Source organism: Rattus norvegicus, chromosome 3, assembly GCF_021556685.1.
Source record: "Rattus norvegicus strain SHRSP/BbbUtx chromosome 3, alternate assembly SHRSP_T2T, whole genome shotgun sequence".
In the NCBI taxonomy this organism is placed as follows: Eukaryota; Metazoa; Chordata; class Mammalia; order Rodentia; family Muridae; genus Rattus; species Rattus norvegicus.
The window spans coordinates 98,196,602-98,208,036 of NC_141536.1; the positions used below are offsets into that span (position 1 = coordinate 98,196,602).

Consider the following 11,435-nt stretch of genomic DNA (forward strand, 5'->3'; position numbering starts at 1 on the left):
ATTTTCCTCTCTTCTCCTCTCCTCTCCTCTCCCTTTCTTTCCCCTCCTTTCCCCTCCAATCCTTACTTCCCCTTCCTCTCCTTCTCCCTCTTCGCTCCTCTCCTCTCATCACTCTCCCCTCCCCTTCTCTTTTTCCTCTCCATTCTCCCCCTCCTCTCCTCTTGTCTCTTCATCTGTCCTCTCCTCTCTTCTCTTCCCCCCTGCAATCTGTGCACTTCACTTTTTGTTCTGTACTATTGAGGATTAAGCTCATGGTTTTATATATGGTAGACAAATGGAGATTCATTGTGCTATAAAACTGGAAGAGCTTGAAGGGGCTCGACACCCCATATGTACAACAATGCCAAGCAACCAGAGCTTCCAGGGACTAAGCCACTACCCAAAGACTATACATGGACTGACCCTGGACTCTGACCTCATAGGTAGCAATGAATATCCTAGTAAGAGTACCAGTGGAAGGGGAAGCCCTGGGTCCTGCTAAGACTGAACACCCAGTGAACTAGATTGTTGGGGGGAGGGCGGCAATGGGGGGAGGATGGGGAGGGGAACACCCATGAAGAAGGGGAGGGGGAGGGATTAGGGGGATGTTTGCCCGGAAACCAGGAAAGGGAATAACACTCGAAATGTAAATAAGAAATACTCAAGTTAATAAAAAAAATGCTAGCTGTTCTAAGCCTAACAAAAATCAATAATATTTGAAAGGCTGAATATCTCAGATTGAGTAGAATACAGTACTAAATAAAACTAGCAACTGGGTCTGTTTTTAAAAATAAGCCTTTTCTAAGCTACATGTGTATGATGATTAAAATTTCAAATTTTTACTTTTTAAAAGATGTTAATTGTACAATGATTTTAATTATATTGTGACTCACTGAGACATACAATTTCTGCTCCAAGAATAAATAATCAACAAGGAAAAACAACTTTGAAAACACTCCATTATTTTGTAATAGATTTATTAATTTATATTCTCACAAAGAATTTATAATGATACCTTCTTTTAAGAGATTTATTTTTAAAAATTTTATGTGTATTTGTATATATATGCAATGTATGGGCAGGTGCCTGTGGAGGTCATTCAAAAGTACAGATACTCTGAACTAGGAATTACAGGTAGCTATAAGCTGCTCAACGTGCATGCTGGTAATCCAACCTGGGTCCAGTGGAAGACAGCAAGTACTCTTAACAGCTGAAGCATCTTTCTAGCTCCTGATATCATCTCTTTAGAGACATTCAACCTTGTCATCTTTTTATTTTATGTTTACAAACATCTTTTCACATGTGTTCAGTGTGGTTTTTGTCTGTAACCATCTTGTGATTGCTAATGTTCAGCATTTGTTAATATCTCTGTTTGACTCCATGTTAGTTGTAATGTTGAAGCAAAAGTAGGATTTCATAGCTTGGAGATTCTCCTTTTCTACTGACCCAATTGAAACTTTCAATTTCTCTCATTTCCTCTTTCAGGTAACATTGCCCACAAAGCTGATGGGAAGTGTGAATCAGTCTGTGGTGTCAGAGTTTGTGTTCCTGGGACTCACCAATTCTTGGGATATCCAACTATTCCTTTTTGTGTTCTCCTCCATATTTTATGTGGCAAGCATGATGGGAAACTCTCTCATTGTCTTCACTGTGGCATCTGACCCTCACTTACACTCTCCTATGTACTTTCTGTTGGCTAACCTCTCTTTCATTGACTTGGGTATTTCTTCTGTTACTTCCCCGAAGATGATTTGTGACCTATTCAGAAAGCATAAAGTCATCTCTTTTAGAGGTTGTGTTACTCAAATCTTCTTCATCCATGTTATTGGTGGTGTGGAAATGGTTTTACTCATAGCCATGGCCTTTGACAGATATGTGGCCATATGTAAGCCTCTCCATTACCTGACCATCATGAGCCCAAGGATGTGCATCTTGTTTTCAGTGGCTGCCTGGGTGGTTGGCCTTATGCATTCTCTGGTTCAACTGGTTTTTGTAGTAAACTTACCATTCTGTGGACCAAATGTGTTGGACAGCTTCTACTGTGACTTTCCCCGGTTCATCAAACTTGCTTGCACAGATACATACAAACTGGAATTACTGGTCTCAATCAATAGTGGATTCATGTCTGTGGGCTCTTTCTTCATACTGATCATTTCCTATATTGTCATCATATTTACTGTTCAGAAACACTCTTCAAGTGGTTCTTCCAAGGCTCTATCTACACTTTCAGCTCATGTTACTGTAGTGGTTTTATTCTTTGGTCCTGTGATATTTTTCTATACATGGCCGTCTTCTTATACACACCTAGATAAATTTCTGGCTATATTTGATGCAATTGTCACTCCTTTTCTGAACCCAGTGATCTATACATTGAGGAACCAAGAAATGAAAATGGCAATGATGAGAGTATTCAGCAAGCTAATAGGTTATAGCCAAATTCTTAAACATTTGAACTTTGAACAGCCTTAACTGAGCACAGAAGTTCTTTGTTAACCAATTTCTGAGAAAATTATTTCTTTGCTTATTTTGATATGCTTATTCACACACACACACACACACACACACACACACACACAGACACCATATGTATACACGTTATTTTGTCTTATACTTAGTAAGAAGGGATATTATCTCATAAAATCACACACGCACACACATACCCAAACACACATATATATTTCTTTTTTTAACTTACTGTTTTATTGATTATTTGGAAATTTCACATAACAAAACCCAATCCCATTCATTTCTTAGTTCTCCCAGGTCTACCCCAGTACTCAACCTTTATGACTATCCTCAAAACACACAAACAAAAAATAGGAAGTTTAATTTATGTTGCCCATATATTCACTGGAGCATAGTCAAATTCCCAGTGGCTAGCTCCTTAAAGAATACTGAGTCCTTCTCATACCCTACACCTGCCAGAAGCCATCAACTATGAAGATCAGCACCCTGATCACAAATTTTAAGAGTTCTCCCCAGTGGCTTCTCATCTAGATTATTTCCTTTTTGGGAGGCTTGGGGAAAGAGGCTGTCACAGAGACCTTCTATGTCTCTCATTCTCAACTATGAGTCTGCGGTTACCCATACCACAGCAAAAGAAGCTTCCTTGCCCTTTTTTATAGTCAGCAGGAGCACAAACATGGACTTCCCATATGGTTTCTGGCTATAGCATGGAGCATGGTGGCCATCTGTATTTTCACCAATCTCTGCATACCCGAGCTCTGTTCTGCTATCATTCAGTATGAGTCCACTTTTTAAAAGAATCTTCCTATGGCCCTGCTCTTCTCCAGTTTTTTCCAGAAACACTGGGGGCTCAGCAGAACTAAGTTGCATTTGTTGCACAGAACATGAATTTATAAAAGTTTCTTGTTAGTGTGATAGGGTTCTATGGATGATGCTTAGGAGTGGTATAGAAGGGCATATTTCTGTAGTAGATCTATTTCTGTGTTCTTGATATGTCACCAGATTCATTTCCAAACTGACTGCAGTACTGAACACTTCAACCAGCAGTGTTTAATGATTTTACTTTCTGAAATATACTTCAAAGCTTTTGGTTGTTTGTACTCCTGATGATGGCCAATCTGATTAGGTTGATATGGAGTCTGAAAGCAGTTTTAATCTGCATTTCACTGATGTTTGTAAAGGTCCAATAGTGGGCACTCCTATATTGGTGGTAGCCAATTTCTGTGTAATCGGACTAAATGCCCACTCTAAAGGAAAGAAATCATGTGTGGTCCTGTAAACCTAGATAACCTCCTGGGACTAGTTAGATTATGAAGAGAAGCTACTACCTCCATTTTACTAAACCATCATAATTTATATTTGGACTCTTAATACTTACTATTATAGTCACAGGTAAGTGTAGTTCTCACCACACATCAAAGTCTCTTCCCTAAGGAACAGACAGACACCAGAAAACTACCCAAAATGCAAAGAAAAAAATGTAATGGGGAGCCCAGCCACAGTTGCTATATCTACAACACAACTTTGTGCCTAAGACTCAAGAAACATCATGGAAAGGGGGACACAAGTATTTTAAGAGCCAGAGGACCAGGAAATCAAACATCTCCTAGACAAAACAATGATGCTTAAGCTGTAATACTTCAAAAATATTTCTGCCAAATCAGAATTGAAAGAAAATACAAAACCAATAAACATGCTAACATGAATGGGGAAATTCCATAACCTGTAGACAAGCACTATAGACAACAAAGGAATACTGAGAATACAGAAATAGAGTTTTCCACGGATAAGCCTGAAGTGGTCGGCCCTGAAATCATACACATATAAGTAGCACTAAAGAGCCTGAGAAAATTATATTTATATATTTTGTGTATATATATATGTGTGTGTGTGTGTGTGTGTGTGTGTGTGTGTGTGTGTGTGTGTGTGTGTGTTTGTGCATGTAAAATAACAAAGAAAAAAATCTATGAATTTGAGAGGAAGTCAGGTGGGGACACAGTGGAAGAATTAGAGGAAGGAAAGTCAATGAATGAGAGAGTAGGCATTTCATTTTAAACCTAAGTATTATACAGGTGTATATAATATGTATGGTCACATGTGCTACCTCCATTAATACTTAAAATAAGATAGTTTTATTTAAGTGTCTAGTCAGCTTTCTCTTATTATTCAGAAGCTTTAGTTCTTTCATATCCATACATTTATCTTTCTCCCACACACTCCATTGCGACTCATTTAAAGAGTATTTTTTATTACTTTTATTTTTTTTCTTACAGTCCAGCCATTGCCCCCTCCCAGTCTGCCCTACCTACCACAGTTCCTCATCCCATTCCTCTTCTTCCCTGTTTCCAAGAGGCTACCTCCACCCTCCCCCGCAACCCTCACCATTCCCTGAGGCCTCAAGTCTCTCAAAGGTTAGGTGCATCTTCTCCTACTGAGGCCAAACCAGGCAGTCCTCTGCTACATATGTGCCAGGGTCCTCGGACCAGCCCATGTATGCTCCTGGTTGGAGGCTCAGTCTTGGGGAGCTCCCTGGGGTTCAGGTTAGTTGAGACTGCTGGTCTTCCTATGGGGTCAGTCTCTTCCTCAGCTTGTTCCAGCCTTTCCCTAATTCAACCACAGGGGTCCCTGATTTTGGTCCAATGGTTGTCTCAGTCAGCTGCTTGTTAGCCTAACTAGGCCATGCTAAGCTCATTGCCATGTTAGGTTCTTGTCTGTAAGCACACCATAGCATGAGTGTGCTTCCCTTGGAGAATCCCTTCGAGATGGACCCCAATTTGGGCTGGTCACTGGACCTCCTTTCCCTCAGTCTCTTCTCCATTTTTGTCCCTCAGTTCTTTGAGACAGGAACAATTCTGGGTCAGAAATTTTGACTGTGGGTGACAACCCCATCCCTTTACTTGACGCCTTACTTTTTTACTGGAGGTTGACTTTTCAAGTTCCTTCTCCCCACTGTTGGGCATTTCACCTAAAGTCTGTCCCTTTGAGTTCTGAGACTCTCTCACATCCCAGGTCTCTGGTACTTTCTAGAGGGTCCCCCCACCTCTCACCCCCCTGAGGTTGCATATTTCCATTCATTCTTCTCGTTCTCAGGGCTTTTCTTCTGTGGCCCCCTATAACTGATCATGTTCCCCCATTTCCCTCTTCCTTCCCTCTCCCACCCATATCCCTCTCTCCCTCTGCTTCCTGTGATAATTTTCTTCTCCCTCCCAAGTGGGATTGAAGCGCCCTCACCTGGGCCTTTGTGCTAGTTAACTCTTTTTGAGTTCTGTGAATTGTATCCTAGGTACTCGGTACATTTTTTGACTAATATCCACTTATGAGTGAATAATTTTATGCATGTCCTTTTGGGTCTAAGTTACCTCACTATTTTTTTAAAGCTTCAGCCATTGACTTGTCAGGATTGTAGGTAGCTATTCCTTTGCACAAATGAGATCATATTGGCAATCTAAAGTCTCTGTGGTATCATTTGGTCAGTACTTCTCTGTAGACCAATTAGCTGTGTGTCTCATAGTAGCAGCAGTCATGTAGATGTTTATACATGAAACAAGCCTACCTCTAACAGGAGAAAGGTGGACTATACTTAAGTCTTCTTAAGTCTTTAGAAATAAAACTTTGAAAGCACTAGGGACACATATAGAAATAATCTAGTGGAATACAATATCTGACATCTGCAAAAGCCAGTACTGAATTGATTTTTCTATTGATTTTTCTATTGTTTTCTGTAGAAAAGAATTAAGTATTACCTTGCACCAAAGAAAAGGATTAAAATGAATTTAATGGACAAAATTAAACCAGGGAGAAGGAAGATAAAAGTCAGAAATTTAAAATACTTGGTTTAACTCTAAGTTTGAGATCCAAAACCAAGGAGCTAGAATAGGATGCGGCATTATGAGTGTGAATAAGAATTGACCGTGAATTAGAGAGTAATAATAACTCTCTGTTCTATCAAACTCTAAAGGACTTCATGTGGAAATAGATAATGATGGCCCAAAAACAACCAGAGCACTCTGTGTTGCAGGTATTGTATAGATTCATACTCTTCTCTGTGTTTACTTTAGAGTCACAGTGAATTATAGATGCATATGAGGTAAACTAAGAGTCTTAGATGCTTATAAATGCAGCCTGCCTTCTCTTTCATTTAGATTGACCGAGCATACTGTGAATCACTTTAGAGCAGCCAGGCAGCCACTAAGATATAGCACACAATGGACTAGTCATGAGGAAAATGTAAAGTCTTTTGTATATTTTTGAAGAAGCCGATCAAACTGTCAGGATTTCTATAATTCACTGTTCTGAAATGTTACTTCTAGTTTCTTAGACTTAATTGCTCTAATTATGAAAGGGAAATAATATGATAGCATGTTGTTACTTATGGTAGTTACAAGTATCAAACAAGATAGTGTATTCAAAAATGTATGGTGACATACACATAGTTGTTACCAGTTCTGGTTTGGTTTGGGTTGTTATTGTCACAGAGATCTCATCAGTTATGGACTGCTGCAGAGATTCTTTGGCTGTGCCAGGAAATCTTGTAGTTCAGATATGAGTTGTGCATTAAAGAAAGCAAAGCAAACAACGCAATGCAAAGCAAAACATGGCAAAACAAAACAAAACAAAAAACAAAACAAGATGTGTCTCTTAATCTTCAGTATAGGTTATGATTTCCTTCAGACCACAATCTTCATCAGTCTGACACACGGTGTCTTTTCTACTTCAGAAAAATTATATAAACACACTGCTCATTTGGATATCATACCAGGTACATATTTTACTATTATTTATATTGTGTATAGTAAAATGAAAGACTTAAAATTACTGAATGTGTTAGGACTTCAGTAAATTCAGTGTTCATTTTTTATGGCATACATCTAGTAAGCATTTGTTCATTGATAACAAATAGCTATATAAATGATACAGTGAGTTTATAATGTTTCTCTAAGTGCATAACAAAGGGAATGTGACATAGATAATTTGGGGAAATTTTTTTCTATACAATATAAAAGATAAATCAGTACAAACAGGGGCCAAACAAATGGACAAACTGGCTCAAAGAGAAGAGGATGACATCATTATGAAGAGGTTCAGACTAGTATTATAAAATAGCCAAATTGGTAGACTTGGGATGATTATTTACCATCTGTTCTCAGCCCCTTTCCTTTTACAGACAAGGAAATGGAAGGCAAGCAGTGAGTGAAGTGCAGAAGGGATAGAAAAATAAAAAAAAACTTTCTTGGGTTCTCAAAGACTTGGTCTTGGATCCTGATTATGTTTTTCTGTCTCCAAATTCAGTGTTCTTTTTACCATGCAATGAAGTATAGAAAGACAAAAACAGAATGGAAATGATCTAATATCAACTATGTAGAAATTAATAAACTTTACTGTAAGACTCAAATTTTATATATTTTATTCACATCATCCATACTTTTTTCCCTGCATCCTAAGAATCATTTCTGGTCTTACTGTGATATATCTACAATCTTGTCTTCTAACCCTTTGTTTTCCCTGGACTGCTATAAAGTGGGATGTCATTATGGTTTCTATATTATCTTCATCATTTACATGAAAAAAGTGAATGTTATTTGATAAAAGATTGACAATGAGACATTTTAATCAGAGTAATAGTATTACACAAGATTACTAATTGTAGCAATCAAAGGGGTAAAAAAAAAGAAGATCTCTAGAAAGTTCTTGATATTGGGAAATACCATGGGCAGGAGCAGCTACTGGGGGAAGTCAGGGGATTCTCCTTATTCCATTGATTCTATGTGTGTTATTTCCTGGGAGTCTTATTATTAAATGTCTTATTATTAATTAGTCTGTTCATAGTCTTTCTTCAGGTCAATTATTTGTTGTTTTATAATACTTATCCATAAAGATTTCCTAATCTGCATTTAGATAAAGTTAGGGAATAGAGGAGATGATATGCAGTGGTTCATGCCATTGAGTAACTGACAGATTCCTGTGAATAAAGTTAGAAGTTATGTTGAGGTGTATTGGCTCTATGTAGGAATATGTTTTGTTTATATTTTGAAACTGATTCAGCTACTAACTTCAGACAATGCTTGTGTGTGTGTGTGTGTGTGTGTGTGTGTGTGTGTGTGTGTGTGTGTTTTAAATTCTCTGCCTTTTAAAGGTTTTGTTGGATACAACTCTCTTTTCTATAGCAATGGATAAAGCCAATCACTCTGTTGTGTCTGAGTTTGTGTTCCTGGGACTCTCCAATAAGTGGGGAATCCAGTTGATTCTCTTCCTCTTTTCTTCTATGTTCTACATGGCAAGTCTGATGGGAAACCTCCTCATTGTGTTCTCTGTGACTGCTGACTCCAACCTGCATTCCCCCATGTACTTCCTGCTGGCCAATCTCTCATTCCTTGATCTTGGAGTTTGCTCTATTGCAGCACCCAAGATGATTTATGACCTTTTTAGAAAGCACAAAGTCATCTCATTTGGAGGTTGTATAACTCAGATATTCTTTATACATGCTATTGGGGGCACAGAAATGGTGCTTCTCATAGCCATGGCCTTTGACAGGTATGTAGCCATATGTAAACCTCTTCACTACTTGACCATCATGAGACCGCAAATATGCATTTTAATTTTGGCAGTATCCTGGATCCTTGGACTTATTCACTCAGTGGCCCAATTAGCTTTTGTTGTAGACCTGCCTTTCTGTGGACCTAATATATTGGACAGCTTTTACTGTGATCTCCCTCAGCTTATTAAACTTGCTTGCACAGAGACCAATAAATTGGTGTTCATGGTCACAGCCAACAGTGGCCTTATCTCTGTGGGCTCCTTCTTCATACTCATCATTTCTTATATCTTCATTTTGGTGACTGTTAGGAAACATTCTTCAGGTGGCATATCCAAGGCCCTCTCTACTTTGTCAGCTCATGTGACTGTGGTGGTTTTGTTCTTTGGACCATTAATCTTCTTTTACACCTGGCCCTTCCCTTCATCACACTTAGACAAATTTCTTGCCATTTTTGATGCAGTCCTCACCCCTTTTCTTAATCCAGTCATCTACACATTCAGGAACAAGGAGATGAAGGCAGCAATGAGGAAACTCTGCTCCCAGGTTGTGAATTACAGGAAGGCATCCTAAATGCTTTATTAAAAACAACAAAGGCAATTCAACACTCAGTTACAATGGAAACATTTATATTACATCATGGTGAAGTTCAGCTCTCTACTAAAAAGTTTATGTTCCAGGATACATTTAGGAGTTTACTAAGTTATTGTGTCCAGTACCTTAATCAACACAGATAAGGGGATTTAGAACTGGAGTCTTTATGCCCCAGACTCTGTGCCAATATGCTTCATATGAAGTATTTAATAGGCAGGGTAATTCTGCACAGTATTTTACCTTGATGATTTTCAAAATAAATTAAGGAATATTTTCCTTAAATTTATGATTACTGCTTTTATGATTGTTATGTAAAATACCTCAAAGTATGTTGATTTTCCCCTTAATATACCAGTTTTGGTGTTCTCCAAGAGGGGCTTAACAGAGAATATGCCCGAGCTTGCAACCCCATAAAAACAACAATGCCAACCAACCAGAGCTTCCAGGGACTAAACCACTACTGAAAGACTATACATGGACTGACCCAGGGCTCCAACTGCATATGTAGCAGAGAATGGCCTTGTTGGGGCACAAGTGGAAGGGAAAGCCCTTGGACCCCTAATGCAGGGGAATATAGGGGAGGGCAATAAGGGGGATATATAGAGGGAATGTCCATATGGGGGAGGGAGAAGGGAGGGAATAGGGGCTTATGGACAGGAAACCAGGAAGGGGAATAACCTTTGAAATGTAAGTAAAGAAATATATAATAAAAAATTAAAAAAACAAGAAAATAAACATTACTCCTTTTTGCTGTTATAGTTCCCTGCTTTAGTGAGTTCTCAATAAATGTTTTTGGTGGTGGTGGATATGGAAGGAAACAGTTGTATTTGCAGCTGAATTATAGAAATTAATAGTCCCTAAATACAATCCTCATATCTTCAAACTCTTAAAAAATGTGTATATGATAACAATTAAAATGAACCATTATTCTTCCCAGTCAAATCCTGTGAGAATGTTTACATGGAGAAAGTTATGACAGACTCACACTAACTAGTAAATGAGACTGTTAATAATCTGACATACATTTTCTTTCAAATTATTAAACATTTAATTTTATAACCACCCTACTCAGTACCCAAGTTCTCCTCTAGAACCTAGCTTGGTATGCATCCCTGACACCTTTTCAAAACTCTCCAGATTTAGACTAGGTCAGATAGCTAGTGATCTTGCATATTCTGGTGACCCATGCCTGCACCACAGTGAACTTCTGAGCTCTCTCCACAACCCTTTGTACATGCAACAACCAAGAGGTCCCTTTGGCACAAACTCTGACAATTTTTATATGTATATTTTGTATTGAATCAATTCTACTAAAAGTTAAGTAGGTAACATTTTCATTCTTATATTATAGGTTAGAGAACTAAGACACAAGAATCTCACTAATTAGACCAAAGATACAAGCTGGCAAGTGAGATATCTAGGCTGTAAAGCCAAGCGACCCTGCTTTGAATGAAAATACTAGAACAAAAAGAAGCAAATACACCCAAGAGGATTAGAAGGCAGAAAATAATCAAAGTAAGGGCTGAAATCACCCAAGTAGAAATAAATATTCTATACCCAAATCAACAGAACTAGGAGCTGATTCTTTGAGAAAAAAATCAGTAAGACAGATTAAACTCTTAGCCAGACTAAACAGAGGGCACAGAAACAATATCCAAATTAACAAAACCAGGAATGAAAGAGACATAGCAACAGAAACCAAGGAAATTCCAAATATATCAGAGCCTATTACAAAAGTCTATAATCAATAAAACTGGAAAACCTGGATGAAATGGAACATTTCCTAGACAGATACTAGGTACAAAAGTTAAATTAGGTTGCGATAAACCATCCTAACAGCCCCATAACCCCCAAGGAAATAGAA

General features: G+C 38.3%; 2 protein-coding genes across 2 annotated transcripts; both read left to right on the forward strand.

The window, feature by feature from the left end:
* Positions 1-1,485: 1,485 nt before the first annotated feature.
* Positions 1,486-2,448, forward strand: Or4f59 (olfactory receptor family 4 subfamily F member 59). The gene has a single exon (NM_001000603.1). It carries the CDS (start codon positions 1,486-1,488, stop codon positions 2,446-2,448), a length of 963 nt encoding a protein of 320 aa, NP_001000603.1.
* A 6,163-nt stretch (positions 2,449-8,611) lies between these two features.
* Or4f58 (olfactory receptor family 4 subfamily F member 58) lies at positions 8,612-9,550 on the forward strand. The gene is given in 1 exon segment (NM_001000604.1): positions 8,612-9,550. A coding segment is annotated over 1 exon segment (939 nt).
* The last annotated feature ends 1,885 nt before the right edge of the window (positions 9,551-11,435 follow it).

Excerpts from the sequence above, each read along its gene's own strand:
- Or4f59 (NM_001000603.1), top strand. The coding sequence starts at position 1,486 with ATGGGAAGTGTGAATCAGTCTGTGGTGTCAGAGTTTGTGTTCCTGGGA.